This window comes from Protopterus annectens, chromosome 12.part0 (genome assembly GCF_019279795.1).
Source record: "Protopterus annectens isolate FY-2018-M chromosome 12.part0, PAN1.0, whole genome shotgun sequence".
NCBI classification, from domain to species: domain Eukaryota; kingdom Metazoa; phylum Chordata; order Ceratodontiformes; family Protopteridae; genus Protopterus; species Protopterus annectens.
Window position 1 is genome coordinate 837,915,842 of NC_056746.1, and position 20,024 is coordinate 837,935,865.

Here is a 20,024-nt window from a genome sequence, read left to right on the forward strand (position 1 = left end):
CATATGCACTACAGTAAAAACCAGACTAACCTCCTGTTAAAACAAAGTAGCTACATTTGCTACTAGTAACATACTTTGAACCCAGCACTGCTAAGCCTTAAAACAGCTAAATAGGCTAGAGCTTAACAACTACCTAACATACTCTTAGCTAGTTATGGCATACAGACTGATAATATTATTTTGAAAAATGCCCTACATTAAAAATATACTATTGCCCTACGCCACCACAAGATACTTCCATTCTGGTGATAAACTTCTGCTAAGCACTAATAATTCAAATAATTCATCAAGGGACTCACTATCTATTGATAACTTTCCCCCACCTGTACTTCAGTCGTTGCACCCCTAACAACTTTCTCTCTTGAACTTGAATCAATACACTGCTCTTCACACTCCTCTTAAACACTACTTCTAATCTTTGTCTTTTTCTAACTGCCCCATTCACCGCTCTACCCCTTTCATGCATTCCTTTTATACCTGAGTAGAATTACATGTAAAAGGTAGCTTTTTCTATTTTAAACCAGTCTGGGACCACATTCTTGCAGCTGTTTTGACATTTTTGGCAGGACTGTGATTAATGCCAGATTTGACCCTCATGTAGTCATTTATTACAGTGTTACTGGTAAACTTCTGTTTAGTCTGGTGCCTTATTCTATGGTAGGATTGTAGTAGTGACAGTATTTGTGCTTCAGTACTTTTTATAACTGCATTTACCTCCGTAAAGTTGCATTCCAGTAGTCTGGTGCTTTAGTCTGTGGTGGGATTGCAGTAATTGCAGTATTGTAAATTCAGCTCCAGGATTTATGCCTCAGTATATTTATAGCTGTATATACCTCTTAAAGTTGCATTCCAGTGCCTTTATGTTTACCTTGCTACTGTTTTTCCTTTGCTAGGTAGCTTTTTCAATTTTGAACCCAGTCCTGGGCCTTAATCTCTTAGCTTCCTTGACAGTTGTGGCAGGACTGTGATCTGTTGCCAGTTTGAGGCTCATGTAGTCATTTAGTACAACATTACCAGTAGATTTCTGCATAGTCTGGTACCTCAGTCTGTGGTAATATTGTAGTAGTGGCAGGATTGTGAATTTTGCTCCGGGAGTTTTGCTTCAGTACTTTTTATAGCTGTATCTGGTGCATTAGTTTATGGTGGTATTGCAGTAGTGGCAATGTTGTTAATTCTTCTCCAGGATTTGTGCTTCATTACTTTTCACAGATGTCTATACCTGTTTAAAGTTGCATTCAATTTCTTTTCAGTTTACCTTGCTACTGTTTTTCCCCTGTTCTTTGAGTCTGCCCACCCTCCACTGAGGCATTAAGCTAAAAGTTTCTGAAATCCTAACCATAGGCTTGAGCTGCAGTATTGGCTTTATCTGTTTGGATCACACTCCAGCAAGTTTGCTGTATATAGCACAGATGTACAATCCACCCAGGGTCTTTTGTTCAAGACTCTGAAAGCTGTGAGATGCAAGTTTTTATCAAAAGGGAAGAAAAAAAGCTTTTATTTAAATTCTGCTTGAATAGTTTACATTGCACTTGTAGTGCTATGTTGTGATATTTTTTTTACTTCTCTGCTTTTTGTCCGTGGTTTTAGCCAAAAAAGTTATGTTTGCATTTTTAGTTTGTTATGAGACCTTAGGTTTGTAGCTTCATTTGCAGTTGTGTGAAGATTGTGTTTTACTGCAAGATTTTAGTATTGTTTATACATTACACTGCAGTTATAGTTTCCATAAGTAGAATTACATTTAAAAGGTAGCGTTTATTTTTGAGCCCAGTTTGAGGTCTCAGTATTGTAGTTCTTTGACAGTTGTGGTAGGACTGTGATCTACTGCCATATCTGAGCTTCATTTATGTCCTGTGTTAGGATTGCAGTAGTGGCAGTATTGTGAATTATTCTTCAGAATTTGTGCTTCAGTACATTTTATAGGTGTATATACTTGCTGAAAACTGCATTCTAGTAGTCTGGTGCATTAATTTGTCATGGATTGGAGTATTGGCAGTATTGTAAACGCTTCTTCAGAATTTGTGCTTCAGTAGTTTTTATATATCTGCTTAAAGTTGCATTCCAGTTTGTCTTGCTACTGTTTTTCCCATGTTCTTTGAGTCTGCCTCACCCTCACTGAGACATTAAGCTAAATGTTTCTGAAATTCTAATCACTGGATTTAAGCTCCAGTTTGAATTTTCTTCAGTCCTCAACCCTTCTCTTGTGTTTTTAAAGGCCATGTCTCCATCTTCTGTCCTTTATTGCAGTCTGGCTTCCAAAGTCACTCTGTCCCCTCTTTCATTGTTATTGTCTGTTGTGTAACCTATTTAAGTACTTTCAATCCCATTGTGTTCCTTATATCCATGATACTAAGTGCCCGCCCAGCAATCCAGTGTTGCACATGAGTAAAGCTCCCTTACTACATAGTGTGTTCTTTTCATTTTCCCAGAGATCCCATCTGCTTTGCACCATTGACACACTCTGGGAGGTCCTGATTTAATCCTGTTCCATCATCCCCCTCACCTAGTGCCCCCAGTACAAAATTGCTGAAGAATTTAACAAATATTTCATAAAATCCATAGTAGACCTACTCACCTCTACAAACTCAGGTAATTCACAACTAAACATACACACTCACCTCTACAAATGCAGGTAATTCGCAACTAAACTTACACACCAACAATTCCTTAATACCCCCCACAAAAGATCAATTCCATGACTATACCACTAAGCAACAAAATAGCTCCACCAATACCTTCACTGTCCATCCCATACCCACCTCTCAAATAAAAAAATACTACTCAAGCTCAAATCCTGTTCCACATCAGCAATCTCCCACCCCAATACCTAAAAGTCACTGCCAACTCAATTACATATCCACGGAAATCTATAATTTTTGCCCAATATCAGTACTTTCCTCTCTGTCCAAAGTCATGGAAAGGTGTATTCACCAACAAATCATGAAATATCTACTCCAAAACAACCTGCTATCTCAAACTCAACATGGTTTCAGGCCAAATAACAGCACATCCACAGCACTACTGTCCTTTACAAACACCATTAACAAAGCCAGAGACAACGGTCATCTAGTAGCACCAATATTTCTAAACCTCTCAAAAGCATTTGTACTGTTCAACACACTTTACTACTTAACAGACTATCTATCCTAGGTTGTTCCTCCTCCACACTACAGTGGTTCCAAAGTTACCTCCATGATAGGAAACAAGTAGTTAAATGGTCAAACCAATTCTCCCCCTTCCTACCAAACCCCACAGGAGTAGCCCAAGGCTATATATTAGGTCCCTTACTATTTAACATATTCACCAATAACCTGTACACTTCCTCTTCCCCAGGAACTTCAATACAGTATGCAGATGACTCAACCTTAATCTGCACCTCCCACACCCTTCCTGAGCTGCTAATCAAAACCCAACAATTTTTCTCAGCAGTTGAATCATGGCTTACAGAGTCCCAACTCTTTCTAAATCCCACCAGAAAACAAGCTTATGATATTCCACCCCAAAAATACCACCCTCAACCCAGGCCAACTAAATATTTATGCAGCCGACAATACCATCTTGGACATCGTTCAAGAAACTAAACTACTTGGTGTTATAATTGATGATAAACTCAACTTTGACCCTCATGTTCAACAAAATATAAAAAAAAACATAAAAAACGAAGAATACTCTACAGAAACAGACAATTCCTTACTACTACAACCAAAACTACCATGGCTAAAACATTCCTGCTTCCATGACGTCTGTACAGTTCCTGTATGCTAACCAATCTGCAGAACTCCACCAAAACAAAGTTAGAGCAATGCTACAACAAAGTCCAACTACAGACCCATTGCCATTCTCTCACCACTAGCCAAATTAATGAAGAAGTGCGTTCATAAGCAGCTTATGGACTGTCTCATTCAGAACGGTCTGCTTGCCAACTCTCAGCATGGTTTTAGGCCACATTACAGCACCACCTCCACCCTCCTTTCTTTTACAAATACCATATTCCACAATAGGAACAACAACAGGTTGTCTTCAGCCCTATTTCTAGACCTGTCAAAGGCCTTTGATATGGTCAACCACAAATTACTCATCCATTCCCTAAAATCCATCTCCCTAGATAACCATGCTATTCAGTGGTTCCTATCCTGTCTGAATGGCATACAACAGGCTGTATTATGGCAGGGCAAACTGTCCACCCTGCTACCTCTCACCCTTGATGTCCCTCAGGGCTCTATTCTAGGTCCTCTACTCTTTTCTATTTTCATCAGCAATCTTCATACTGCCATCCCTGATGCAACCTGCATTCAATATGCAGATGATTCTACCCTGATCTGTACGGCCTCCTTCTCTTTAGACCTGCAAACCTTAACACAAAACACATTTAACACAGTTGAAAATTGGCTCTCTGATCACCGTCTGTTGTTAATTCCCAACAAAACTAAACTGCTCCTCTTTACTCCCATCAGTAGATCCACCCCAATTTCCTTCTGCATAACATCAAACAACGGTACCTCTATCTCTCCAGATGACCATACTAAGCTTTTAGGAGTAATAGTGGACAATAATCTCAAATTTGATCTGAATATCAATAAAACTATAAAAGCCATTAATAAGAAGCTTGGCTCATTATATAGAAACAAACCTTTTCTAACTCCATTAGCTAGGACTGCAATCGCCTGCTCACACCTACTTCTCTACCCTTCTATATGCCTCCCCCATACTCTCCAATTTGAGCAAAACGGAACTTAGTGAGCTCTCTCACTGTTACAACCATATTGCCAGATTTGCCGTAGGCTCAACATATAGGACACATAACTGTCAAAACCTCAGTCTTCTCGGGTGGCTAGAAATGCCTACCCTACTTCTGTTCAATCAGGTTATAGTAGCACACAAAATTCTGTACCACCCTGAAAATACTCCAGCACTCAGAAGTATCATAAAGCCATACAGTAATTCAAGGCAACTAAGATCATCCAATAAACTGTTGGTCCAAACCCACAAAGCCATTAACTCAGCCAGCAACTCCCTGTTTGCCAATGTCGTTGGTAAAACTTGGAATTCACTTCCATCTAACCTTACCCTCGAACCTTCTTTAAGTCTCTTCATAAAAGGCCTCAAACAGTATTTTAAAGAGCACTGGCTTTGTTCCTGTACTAACCCTGATTAATCACTTTTTATTCAATCCCTTATTTAAATTAATACTGTACGCATCTCTTGCTCATAATAGCTTGCTGCAACCTGTTGTTTTTGTATACTATTACACACTGTGTATATTGAGAGTACCTACTAGAGGGCTTTGTAAATATGTTTGACTCGTATCTGTTATGTTTTGTGTTATCTGGAGCTTTTCTCCCTGGGCCTCCGCTGAAAATGGACATATATCCAGTTGGACTATCCCGGTCAACAAATGTAAAATAAAATAAATAAAAATAAATAAGTTGCAAAGTTCACACCAACTCCCAACTGCTGTATATATCACTGTACATCATTCAAAGAATTAAAATGGTTAGAATTAACACAACAGCTTTCATATGCACATCTAATTATAACACATAACCTGTTTTATAGACCCGCTGCCTGTCCACCTCTAGAAGACCTAATACAATGTTACAATCCAAACAGACCCCTCAGATCTGAAGATAAAAACCTCCTTGAAATCTACAAACCTTGTAGAAACCCAGGAAAATCTCTTTACTCACACGCTATTGCAAAATCTTGGAATATCCTCTCTCCCAACATTAGTTTCACTCCTAGCCTACCTTTCTTTATAGCCTTCCTAAAGGAACACCTAAATAAATCATGGCTATGCACAAGCATAACCATAGGCTAATACACAATCTGCCCTCCTATACCTCCTTCACTTACATTAACATGTCCACTACCGTTATGCAGTCAAGACTAGAAACATGTACCATACTACTCCTATCTTTCTGCCGCCTTATAGCTAAACAGCACAGGTATTTTTCCAATGCAAACCTGAAGAATGGTATTGTGCAAATATGCTATCACTGAGGCAGTAGCACTGAATCATGTTAAAAATCTTGTCAAATTTGTAAAAGTCCGGTCAAATTTATAGTTTTGTGTAAAGGATCAAGATAAATGTGTAATGTATTTACTGTATACTTATGTCTACTAATTTTTCTTACAAGTTTTGTGTAAAGCGTTATCACAGTTAAATTAGCAATGTGCTCACTGTATACGTATATATATATATATATATATATATATATATATATATATATATATATATATATAGTGTAGTTTGCTTGTAAGTCTTGTAATTTTCTAAAATTGTGGAGCTTTTCTCCCCTGGCCTCTGCTGAAAACGGGTCTTGTGACCCAGTCAGACCCTCCTGGTTAACAAATGTCAAGTAAATAAAATAAATAAATCCTTGGCAGATAAGAGATTTATTTTATTGTTTTGCACTTCAGTTAGCTGTTTAGCATGCGAGTGCTTTATTTTTGCTTTATTTGTTGATTTTGCCTTTAAATCATTCTAAGGGTGTTTAATACTTGAAATTGTGTCAAGGTAGTTTAAGTTGTTTCGTTGTGGTGTTACACTTGCAAGCAGTCTTTTTTGGTGTTGTTATGTCAAGAGGTTAACAGTGCTCTGTACAGATTCAAACACACAGAAAGTAAATTCTATCTATAAAACCTCCTTAGAACTGAAACCTGTAACTTTGTGAGACAAAAACAAAGCCATTGCACAGACTCAAGTTTAGAGCATCTAGTTTTCAGATTAGCCAACACTTCTGTCACATTTAGGCTTAATCTAAACTAGTCTAGTGACAAACCCGAGAGACTACCCGAGGAAACATCTGTGTAACCCAGTCCTTGAGCTACAGTAGCCCACCCAAATACAGGTCAGGACAACATGGATATGCAATTTCCAAATGCCTCCTTAACCAGCTTGGATGATATGAGCATCCTGATGCAATGTAACAATTGTCTCATATTTACAGACAATCATTTAATCCTTATAGTAACAAAACACAGTACATGAGAAATGCACATACACGGTTTCACTGCAGGTAGAAATGTCATATATAAACAAGGTTGTCAAGAACACACACACTACATCCACCACACGATGTCCACCACACACATACCAATGTATACTGGCACGCTAAAAAAGAGTCTTCCTAAACTTAAAACTTCCTAAGCCTAGAAATAGTAGTGCCTATCCTCAGCAATCTCTAAAGCACTCAACAAAAACTCCAAACACCAAATATATGCCTGCACCCAATGGAGCCCCAAGAACAAAGCCCATTAGGCAAGCCAACACATTACCCAGGACTCTTGTCATAGGCAAATCCCAGATGCTCCACTCCCCGAATTAAACAAGAAGATAATGGTTAGTTGCTTATGTGGAGCCTGGATCCGCCAAGTCGTGCATGCACTCAAATCACTACACCACAGGTTCAAATATGATTCTGTCCTAGACTGTGTGGGAGTTATTGACCTGAGACATATTTCCTTGAACTATATGAAGAGAGATGTTGATCTCTGTGAGTCTCAGGCAGGTATGTGTCTTGCATTGAGCAGCACCCTACCTTTATGAAGGATGGTTACACAGTACAAACAAAAGATGATTGACTTCAGTAATTGACGTATTTTCTAGCCTCTTTCCAGGGGGATTCAGTATTTGTCAGCATAGGAGGACGTGGTTAACAAACCACATTGCTCTGCAAAGGGTGGTCTACACTGTCTCCTGTAAGCTTCTGAATATTGGCTAAAATGTTAGCTACCCAGTTATAGCCTTTTTTGGGCAATGCCAAATTGACAAACCTACTGATATTCAGAAAGTACTGTGGCAGTACAAGGCTTCAGTGCCTTCCGCAGATTTAGGCCATAAGCTGCATAGACAGGGACAAATGGTGGAGGAGTCTCAGTTTATATTAGCAACAAATGTAAGTGTAATTTGGTTAAACAGGACAATACCCTGGAATTATCCACATGCAAAGCACCATAGATAAAGTCCCATACTATGTCATAGTAAAGTATAGGTCACCCTCTGTGTACCTAGACTCCCATAGCTCATACCAAGACCTGATGGAGGCAATCACCATTAAACCAAATACCCTATTCATGGAGAGTTTAACTACCTCTCTGTAGACTGGGAAACATACAGTGCCTTATACTTGCAGGCACAAAGATTCTTGGACTTTACCCTTGACCAGGTAGTGTGTGCACATACCAGAGGTTCAAACATACTGGACTTGGTACTTATCCAATGTAGGAGAGTGTTGTACCCCCTCCCCCATGTCAACTTCTCACTGGTGAGGTCAGACCATAAAGTTTTCTCTTTTGAAATAAAAAATCAACTCTTGTAAACACAGCAAACCCTGTAACATTTAGGAACTATTCCAAAGCAAACTACATCCTATTAAGCGATAGTTGGTCAAAATTTCTCTGCCCCCTTCCAACCCCGAGTTCACAGCTACCTATGCCGAATTGTTCACATAGACCCAGCACAATCATGTAAATGGCTGTATCGAGGCTGATGTACCTACTACAAGTAAGTTCAAAACAGACTCTAACAAATCACACTGGTGGAATCCTAACCTTAATAGGGTGTATAACAAAAGGAGAAAAGTCATGGCTAAAATCAGGAGGAACAACTCCCATAATGATAAGAAGACTAATTAAGTCCAACAAGGCCAATTATGAGGTGAAGAAAGCTTTACAGGCTGAAGACAACTACAAGGCCTTCTTCAGCTATGTCTGATACCTCAAAGACAACACACATTAGTGTGCTGAAATGATGGTCAGTAGTGCCACCTTCACTGAACAGAGCGACTTAACAAATTTGCTGACTGACAAATTCAGCTCATGCTTCACACTCCACTTCCCCCCACATCCCCCTTGAAATACCTACTAGTAACCCCCCCAACTATTAACAGGGAGCAGGTCCTGGCATTGCTCCCTAAGGCCAAAATTACAGCCTTAATGGGCCCCATCAACATCCCAGGATGCCTCCTAAATAGCTTAAATCATAACCTGTCAGAACAACTTGAGTCATTTTTCAGCTATTGCCTAAAAACATGCTATGCTTCACAAGACTAGAGGACTGCAATGTTTATCCCATTTCACAAGGACGAACCATTAACCGACCTCAGAAACTACAGACCTATTCATCTGACTAGTTTAATATAATTTCCTTTAAACCTAATCATACTGTCGCACCCACCCTGTGCCCCTCCTCTTCCTGTCTTGCTCAACAAAACCTTAAGTCCCTCCCCTCTCCTTCCATATCCAAAACTAACTATACTCAAAAAGTCCACCCTACTCCCCTTCCCACATATAATACATATTTTCTTCACTTTCTCAACACCCTAGTCAAATAACAACCCTACTATAATATACTATACCTATTGTTCCAATCTAAAATACATTTCCAGTCAACCATGAATATCTCTACTCTCTCAGTTCTACTCCTACCTCAACTATTTCTTCTTCTCACCCTTACATCATATACCACACATCTATCCCCATTTCCAAAACCTGCCACAAATCCCCACACAAACAGCTTCCCTTCTCCTCAGCTGTCTGTTGCTATCTCTGCACCTTTCTTTCCTATGAATGTCCAGCTGCCTAGAATAAAAAATCCTTCCTCTCACTCCTCATCTACCAAAAGTAAAACAAAATACCTTACCTACTTTGCAATAAGAATTAAAGCCAACCACCACCCTAAACTCCTGCTGCTATCAGGAGACATACATCCTAACCCAGGACCAACTCCCAACCCCACTACTAGTCTCAATACATCCCCATACCCAGGCCAATCACCCATCCCAAACAGACATCTGCCCTTTTACTCAATCAGTACCAGAAGCATGCTTAATAAAATCAGCCAGCTTCATGCATGGATATCCAACCACAACCAGAAACTTGGCTAAACCCCCAAAACCTATAGACAAAGACATTCTCCCTCCAGCATATAATATACTTTGCCTGGATTGCCAAAAGAAAAAAGGAGGTTGAGTAGCTGTAGTCTACTCAAACAACCTCACACATACAAATACCACTGAACCTATTCCATTATTTCCCCAAGCTGAATTACTGACAGCTAACCTCAAACTCAACAACTACACCACTATTACAGTGGCAGTCATGTGTCTTCCACCAGGGGATAACATTCCCTTACTGGAAACCATCCTCTCCTACTTTTCCATTCACATTCCCAATGAAACTATCTTTCTTGGGGTTGTAAACTTTAACTGGTTAAATTTTAGTAATTCTAACTCTTCACATCACATCAGTCTATATGGCTTCTTCCAACTAATCAGTCAAGCAACCCACACTAATAACTTACACACATCTAGCACCCTTTTAGACTGGATCCTAGTCTCTAATCCCTCCAAATGTCACAACCCAGAAACCCTACCAAACACACTGAGTGATCACTCCCCAATAAAAGTGCTCAGATATACTCCCCATTACTCTAACCCTCACATATTTATTATTTGCCGCAAACTATCAAACTTCCACCCCAAAACTTTTAATACTCTCCTCGATAGAGTTAACTGGAAAATCCTCTCCCAACTTCCACTTGATGAAGCAGTCCTAACTTTTAATTCAACCTTCCTTAACATCCTAAACTCACTTGCCCCCCTCCGTAAAGTACACACAAAATCTAACATATCACCATGGCGATCAAAAACTACCCGCACTCTTATGAAAGTTAGAGACAGGTTCTGGTCAAAATGGACACAAACTAAGCTCTCTATATACCTGCAAAGATATAATGAACAAAGAAACCAGACAAAAAACTCATTAATAAGGACAAAAAAACTTCTATTTCAATCCTCCAACAGCATTAAAAGCAGATCCAAAAAAATTCTGGAATGCTATAAACCAAATACTACACCCCGGTAATCCAAGCTCCCCTAATCCCTGTCCAGACAAAACACCAGAAGAAACAGCCTTCACCTTCAATACCTACTTTATTGAATCTATATCTAAACTAATCAATCCTAATCCTAACCCCTCTATATCAAACTTTCAAATCTCCTATGAATCTGCCCTAACTACTAACCCTGCTTCAACTTTTTCATTTAAACCAGTCTCTACCTGCTATATCAAATCTCTACTCTCCAAGCTGAAACCATGCTCATTATCAGCTGATCACATTCCCTCATATTTCCTTCAGATAGCGGCTGAATTGCTTGCACTTCCTGTCTCTATCCTAATCAATCACTCTGTCTCAGAATCTAAAGTTCCTTCTATCTGGAAACAATTCTACACAATACCTATACATAAAGGAGGTAACTCCACAGACATAACTAATTTTAGACCTATCGCTATCCGCTCCCCTCTTTCTAAAGTTCTGGAAAAATGCATATACAAACAAGCCATGCAATATCTTATACAGGAAAATCTCTTCACACCCACTCAGCATGGCTTCCAACTGAAACATACCACTATTACAGCCCTATTATCTTTCCTTAACACTATTTCTCTAGCCAGAGATGACAACAGACTTGTCTCTTGCTTATTCTTAGACCTCTCAAAGGCTTTTGGACAAGCTGAATAACCTTAATTTCTCATCTGATACTGTTGTGTGATTCTCCAGCTACCTCAGTGATAGGCTGCAAGCAGTGAGATGGCACTCTGTACTATCTCCTCCTCTCCCAGTTAAAATGGGGGTCCCCAAGGATCTATTCTTGGGCCACTACTTTTCAGTATTTTTACCAATCTACTACATACCTTTTGCCCCCAGTCTTCTGTAGTTCAATATGCTGATGACTCTACGATCATTACCATTGCCAACCCTCCCTCCCAGCTAGTATCAGCTACCCAGCAATCCTTTAATTCAATTGAAACCTGGCTCTCCAACAATCAACTCATCCTCAATTCCAAAAAAACTAAATTGTCACTATTTCTTCCTAAAAATGTTAACCACATCAAATCCTCCTTCTCCTTACTATCACTTAATAACACACCCATTGAGGTGGAATCCAGCACAAAACTCCTCGGCATCACCATCGATGATCAACCTTAATTTGACCAACATGAATAATTGCATCAGAAAAACCCACCAGAAATTAGGGCTCCTGTACAGAAACAAGAAGTTTCTGACTACTGAAGCCAAGATCACTCTCTCATGCGTACCTCCTACCTACTCTACTGTACAGCTCCCAAATTCTCACAAATCTCAACTCATCCTTACTAACAAAACTAGAGTCTTCTTACAACAAGGTAGTCATATTTGCTGCCCAACAACCTTACAAATCCCACCATGGTCTCTCTCTAAAACATCTAAACTGGCCAGAACTACCCCAGCAGCTTCTCCTCTCTCAGCTCCAAATCTTCCACTCTATCCTATACCAGCCCTCCTACTGCCCAGTTCTATCCCCCCTAATCTCCCACTATACTCCATCCAGATCCCTTCGGAGCTCTACCCGAGACCTACTACAAATCTACAAACCTAAGACCAAATCCTGTTGCAACATACCTACCCTAACTACCACCCTGCTATGCCCTGGAATACGCTCCGTCTTGAAATCAGAACCCGCACTCATCCAAAACAATTTAAGAGCATCATCAAGGAATATCTAAAATGCCACTGGACTTGCCACTGTACTTGCCCCCCCCATAAATGTTTCCCTCATCTAAGAAAAATCAACCCCCCTGCTCTGTACTCCCCCTCACAAATCATTAGGTGAACTTCACCACCTGATCTACCAACACCTTACTGGCTCATCGGATGACACACATACTATCTAACAAAATCTTTGTGGTTCATCTGATGACACACATACTGTCTAACAAAACTTCTAAATATGTTCCCTAATACACTAAGTATAGTCCTAAGCTTATACATCCTGTTCTCTTAGTAGTTACATTTCCGAAGATTTTCTTGAAGATGTCTTAACATGATCTCTCTTTCACTTAGTAATGTCCTAAGTTCATACTAATTATTTCTCATTCTATACATTTCTGAAAATTGTGGTTTTTGTATTGTATAAACTGTGTATTATGTTATTGTTGTAAATTGTTTTTAAATGTAAAACTGTCTAATGTATGGAGCTTTTCTCCTCAGGCCTCCGCTGAAAAAGGGCTCTTCAGCTCAGTTGGACATACCTGGTCAACAAATGTAAATTAAATAAAATAAATGCATGGCTTATCATAGAAGTGATCAACAAAGACATAGGCAACCTTCAGGCACTGGCCCCCAACCCTGTATGGCTTTGCCAAGGGAAGGTCATAGCTACTTAATCTGGTGAACTTCTTTGAGAAGGTTACCAAGGCAGTGGATGAGGGAAAAAATGGTGCATGCCACCTACCTGGACCTGTCTAAGGCATTTGATACCATACCCCACTTGGATGTAGTTAACAAGCTCATCAAACTGGACATAAACCCCTATGAAACTCCCTGGATTGCTAGCTGGCTCACAGATAGGACCCAGGAAGTCAGAATTTGTGATACCACCTCCACTAAGAGACTGGTCATCAGTGGGGTGCATTCCTATTTGGCATCTACTTTTCTGAAGTAAAGGCTAATATTAAGGGCCTTTGGCTGTCCAAGTTCTCAGATGACTGCATATTGGGAGCTGTCATAGATTGTCCCCATGTCACAGATATCTTACTAGATGGTCTAATACAGACAAATGACTGGTGCCAAAGTCAAAGACTAAAGCTTATTGCCAAGAAATGCATTGTAGTGCATTTTGGGAGAACTGCCACCCAGGCTAATTACTCCATCAATAACACACCTGTTAAGAGTTTCTGCATTAGTTAGGGATCTGGGAACATGTATAGACAGTAATCTGGCCTTTGACCAACATGTGGTCAAGGTAATAAAAAAATCATTCCATGTCACCAAACTTATAAGTAAGGGCATGGCATTCAGGTTCAAAGAAGATAGAGTGCCACTTTATTTCGCCCTTATCAGACACATCATTTGAGTATAATGACCCTGTCATCCTATACCTGACCAGACATATGCAACAGTTGAAATGCCCACAAAAGTTTCTTACCAGAAGAATCCAGGGTATAAACACATTGTCCTGTATGGATTGCTTTAAAGCCCCATTTCTGTACTCTGTCAACTATGGGTTACTGAGAGGTGATCTATTCTTGGCTTAAAAGGCATCCTTGGATCCAGCTCTGATGGACTTTTTTCACATCTGCAAAATCAGCTGCATCAGAACCACTAGATCCAAAGATTTAAATTTTGCTTTTGACATAAATAAGACATTTTGGTGAGACGGATATGTGTCTAAAGATCCCTGTGCTCTGCAACAGGCTCCCATCTGTGTGAAGCATCCCTAACCCTATTTAAGTGTAACCTTGACCAATGGATGGGAAATCAGAAATTCACCACAGGTCTGGCCTCCATGCCCAAACCAACATACTCCTCCACATAACTTCTGGAGATTTCCTAACTAACATATCCCCTCCTAATAAATGCTCATGAGCCACAGAAACACAACTGGGTTGGATTGGATGGCTAGGCTTATAAAGAACATGGTGGTCTTCAGTGTATTATATACCTATGAACCTTTGAACCATTAAGCTGCATGTGGTAGGTAGAATCAACTGCTGATGTTAAGACTAGATGTAGATTGTTACTAAGACCAGATGCATATGGTAGATGTGATCAACTTCATTTGGTAAGGTCATCTGTGTATGGTAGGTGGGCAAAGACTGCAGATGGTGTGCAGGCCAAGCTGCATATGGTAGGTAAGATCGTTTGCAGAGGTAAGTAAAATCAGCTGCATATGGCAGGTAGGATCAACTGCACATGGTATGTAATAACAGCTGCAGATGGAAGTTAAGATCATTTTCATATGGTAGGTAAGATCAGCTAAGTATGGTGAGTAATGCCATCTGTATATGGTAAGACTAGCTCCATATGGTAGGTAAGATCAACTGCATATAGTAGATAGCACCAGTTGTAGATGGTAAGTAAGGCCAGCTGCATATGGTAGACAGGATCAGTAGCACACAGAATTTAAGACCAGCAATAGATAGTAGATAAAATCAGTTCTTTATTGTAAGGAAGACTGCTTTTTGAGATAATACACAGAGGTGACACATTGTTAGAAAAAAAGTATAAACTGCAAATTAAAAACGTCTAAAAAAGGCTGTTATTCATATTGATGCTTCATTCATCCTTTTTATAAAACACTTGTCTTACTCAAGGTTTTGATGGTAGCATGCTGAGCAGAGTAGGCCATGCTTCACTATCCCTAGCAACAGTTCTAAGCTAGTCCTGTGGGATCCTTGGGTATTCCAAGGCAAGCTGAAAGGCATAACTAATCCCTCCAGCATGCCTGGGCCTACCTTGCACTCTTATTTCAGGGGCCACACCTAGTGCATCTTCTGTGGGAGCCTTTCAGGGCACCCTGACAATGTACATAAACCAACTCAGCTAAATGTGGAATAGCAGAAGCTGTACTCTTGAGAACATCATAGATTACTGAGCTCCTCACTCTCTCTCTCTCTCTCTCAAGAGATTAAGTTCAACAGTTCTGCAAAGAAACCTCATCATCTCTGCCACTTTTATGTCTGTTCTTCTTAGTCAGTACCAAAAGTTGATGGCCATAAATAAGGTTGAATGCATAGTTTGACCCAAGTCACACATCTGAATTTTTTTTAATGAGCGGTTAATTCTAGCCAAAGCTGGATTTCAATGGCAACTATGACATCCATAGATTTAACCCTAGACAAAGCTCTCGGGACCTTATTTTTATCTTATGCAGGTGTGAAGCACCTGAAAATCTGGTTGATTTTGTTTTACTTGTTTTCAGAGTCCAGAAAAACTGATGTATTGCATTTTACTTGTTTGCAGAGTCCAAGCACTTAACACCGTAGAACACATTGAGGTTATTCTATGATGCATGTTTTCTTCTCAGACTTTATGCCCTTCTGCATCAATCTCATCTCTTTCTCATCTGTGTTACAGCTTGTGGACATGAAGATTTTTGTTGATACAGATTCAGACATTAGGTTGGTACGACGCTTAAGAAGAGATATTTCTGAGCGGGGTCGTGATATTGAAGGTGTCATCAAACAGTACAACAAATTTGTGAAGCCAGCTTTTGAACAATACATCGAGCCAACTATGCGCTTAGCAGATATTGTAGTACCTAGAGGTAAGTCAAGAGCAACACTAGGAAAAAGGCTGAAGTTTGCTTATTTTCCTCCATGCCATATATTCATGTCTCTAGCACCTGTTTCTTTTTAATGCTGTGTAAATTTTGGAACTACTGATGTTCTTTGTGTTTCACTGTTGCAGTCATCACACTTGGGTTATCCTGCCAGAGATAGACCTCAGTCGGCCCGAATACCAGAGGCTTAGTATTTCTGCGTCGGTTGCTGTCACTTCAGCACTGATGTCAGGTCGTCAGTGGTATAAAAATAGGCAGCCGCCATTACATCAGTCTTTCTTGCCAAGGCATCCGAAGCAGAAGCAGTTTGCACGAGTGCCAGCTGGCTGCTACCTGAGTTTTCGTTCCCGAAATTGAAGTTGAAGTCTTCTAAAGCTAAGTACCCCATTGGGGATCCTTTTTTCTTGCTCTAACCGATGTCAGAAAAAGTTAACAATTGTCTTGCCTGTGGAAAGCAAATAACACACAGAGATTTTGATTCTTATTGTGTCACCTGTTTAGGCCAAGACCACGACTTCCCCTCGCTGCCGGTTTTGTGCTTTGTTCAACGCCCGAACTATTTGTCATCAGGCCCTTATTGTAGCTAAATACTTTCGCTCTCGATCTCCATATTCCGAATGGCTTCGGTAAGCCATCTGACTACTGATCTTCCGAAAAAACGTAAGGATAAAGACAGAGACAGACCGCACAGGACTAAAACTGCCAATGATGCTTGCGTTAAGCTAGTCACCAGTTCGCCGGTACTCAGTGAGGTGCTTTTGCAGCCCCTGATGCCCACTTTGATGGATTCGCAGGCTGCTACCGAGACACATTCAGAGTCCGTTATGCCGCAAGACTCTTCTTTGGCTACGGAACCTAGGGATGTCTCTACCTTGGATGGGTCCGGAGCCGCTGTGCAGGCACCGGCTTCTGAGGAATTTCTTCGCACTACCGATTTTCTACACAAACTGACGACTTCTTTAGCGTCTTCAGTTCTTTCTAAAACTACCGAGTTTCTAAGGCCCAGAGTACGAGCTATGCCTAAAAAAAGGTGACATAAACTCAAGCGCCTGCTTCCTTGCCACAATCACAGATGCTTAAAATGGCGGAAGACCTTATCATGCTGATTAGGGGAAGGAAAAGAGACTTGTCCCCAGCAGCTTTATCAGACCAAGAGTACGACGACTCTGAGGTTTCTGATTATGAAGACATGCCCTTATCTGCTTATGAGGATTCTGATGCAGAGGAATCCATTCTTTCTGCCTCTCCTCCAGAGGATTTTTCTTTTGGTGAAACCCTACATACTTTGAGAGAGCATTTCCATTGGGAATGCCAGGATTATCCTGAGTCCAAAAAGCGACTCAGTGAATTTTTAGGTTTACCACAGCACAGACCCTTAGCTATCCCTCCTGTTCTGGATGTTGTGGATGATGTCTTTATGGAATCCAGCCTAACTCCTGATACTTTACCTCCTGCTCCCAGGAAACATGACAGGTACTACAGAGTCCCTAACTCTCACAAATTTCTTTTCAAGAATCTTACTGCTGACCCAGAGGTCATCTCCCAAGGACCTAAAGGAATAAAAGCAACAACAGCTAAGAATCCCACCCCCTCGGACAGGGATTCCAAAGCATTAGACAGATGGGGTAAAAAAGTATACACCTCTGCAACTCTTGCCATTAGAGCATTAAATTGTCAGTTCCACATGCTGAAATACCAGCAACATACTATGGAACTTATTAAGCAAAAATTATCTACCTTCCCTGACTGTGCAGAAAGTAAAGAATTACAGGAGCTTATGCATTCTGCAAGCCAAGTCAGCAAGCAGACCCTGCAATGTGGGTTTGACGCTCTAGAAGCATCTTGCAGGGCAGCAGTCACAGGGTCTGTACTTAGAAGGCATGCCTCTCTTAAGGAACAGACCTTGCCAGACCGTGTCAAATCAAAATTATTGGACGCACCTCTGAACAAAGACAATCTGTTTGGCACCAAAGCAGAAGAGGTTTTAAAAAAAATGGAAGAAAAAGTCTATGCAGACAGTCAAAGATTTTTTGCAAGTACAGCCTTCAAGATTCAGTAGGTATTGGCCCTCAAAACATTGGTCCTTTCCAGCCCCCCTCAAGGCAACCTCAGACAAGACCTAGGGGAAGCAGACCCCCCCAACAACAGTCTCAGGGTATGTGGAGATCTAAGCAATGGAGTACCTCCACTTCTAAAACAGGGAGTGCTAAGCCACCCCCCCTATGGAAATAATTCACAATGACTTCTCAACTCCTCCCCTCACCTCTGCCCAATTGCTAGTGCCCCTAGGAGGAAAACTTGCCTACCATGCAAAAAACTGGGCCTCCATCACCAACGATCAATGAGTCCTCAACATAGTATCCCAGGGGTACAAATTTTATTTCCACATGCTGCCAACCCCAAAAGGGTTTCCAGATCTTGCTCCAAACCAGTGGGCAGAGGCACAAAACCAAGTTCAGTCCCTGCTCTCCATAAGGGCAATTCAACCTGTTTCTGCAGAATAAATAGGCCAAGGTTTTTATTCCAGACTTTTCCTGGTACCCAGAAAGGAGGGCACCTGGCACCCAATCTTAGATCTATCCATTCTAAACACCTTCCTGGTGGTAGCAAAATTCAAAATGCTCACCCTACAGCAGTTTCTCCCTATGCTGTCCAAAGATGCCTGGTTAGCCACCCTAGACCTAAAGGAGGCCTATCTGCATATCCCAGTCAGGGACACCTGCAGGAAATATCTACGTTTCAGGGCAGGATCTATGCATTATCAGTTCTTTGCACTTTCCTTTGGCTTATCCACTGCTCCCAGAGTTTTCACAAAATGCCTGGCTCCAGCCATTGCCTTTTGCAGACAAAGAAATATTCAAATTTACTCTTACTTGGAGGACTGCCTGATTCAGGCAGACAGTCAGGAAAAGCTTTTGCAGCACCTGACATTTGTAAAGGACCTTCTAACCTCACTGGGGTACACTATCAATGAAAAGAAATCCAAACTAGTCCTTAGTCAAAAAATTGTATTCCTGGGAGCAAGCTTGGACACAGCATCCCAGATGGCATTCCTTACTCCAGAAAAACAAGTCTGTCTGACAGGCTACTTCTCTCAAATGGCCACCAAAACCCAGTTATCTGCAAGGAAAATCCTGCGAGCTCTAGGGTTCATGGCCTCCTGCATTCTACTAATTCCATATGCCATACCACATATGAAGAAACTTCAATGGTACTTAAAAAGTCTTTGGTGCCAACATTCTCAGGACCTGGAAACTGTCATACCTATGATACCTTGTCTAAGGAAAGAGTTCCTGTGGTGGGCAGCAGCATGCAACCACAACAAGGGACTTCCCTTAACACAACCCTACGCCACCCAGACCCTAACCACAGACGCATCAGACTTTGCCTGGGGTGCACATCTGGAAGGCAGGTGCATTCAGGGCCACTGGAGCCCAAATCAAATTCATCTGCACATCAACCAAAAAGAGGCTAGCTGTTCAGCACGCTCTAACAGCTTTCAGATCCCTACTCTCTGGGGCCTCTTCTAATCAAAAATGACAACTCCACAGTGATGTGGTACATCAACAAGCAGGGGGGAACCTACTCTTACCCACTCTACAGTTTAGCCATGACCCTTTGGAACACGGCCTCAGCCATGCATATTCACCTGCAAGCCCAATTCCTGCCAGGCAACCAAACCTCTCTGGCAGACAACTTAAGCAGAAATCTCTTAGACCCACACGAGTAGCAATTAAACCACAACACCTTCAGCCTTGTGACCCAGAAAGTGGACTTATTTGCCTCCCCCTATAACCACCAGCTCAGCAAATTCTGCACCAGGGAACCTCACAACAAAGCCTGGAAAGTGGATGGCCTCTCCTTCCACTGGGAAAACCTCCCAATCTATGCATCCCCCCCTTCCTCTTCTTACCAGAGTAG

General features: G+C 41.0%; 1 protein-coding gene across 2 annotated transcripts in view; it reads left to right on the plus strand.

The window, feature by feature from the left end:
- Positions 1–20,024, plus strand: part of UCKL1 (uridine-cytidine kinase 1 like 1) — a 1,578,412-nt gene that overhangs the window by 560,136 nt on the left and 998,252 nt on the right. For both annotated transcript variants that reach the window (XM_044089881.1, XM_044089882.1), the window contains exon 6: positions 15,899–16,088. In XM_044089881.1, coding sequence (XP_043945816.1) covers positions 15,899–16,088 — 190 coding nt within the window. The remainder of the gene's footprint in view (positions 1–15,898; positions 16,089–20,024) is intronic.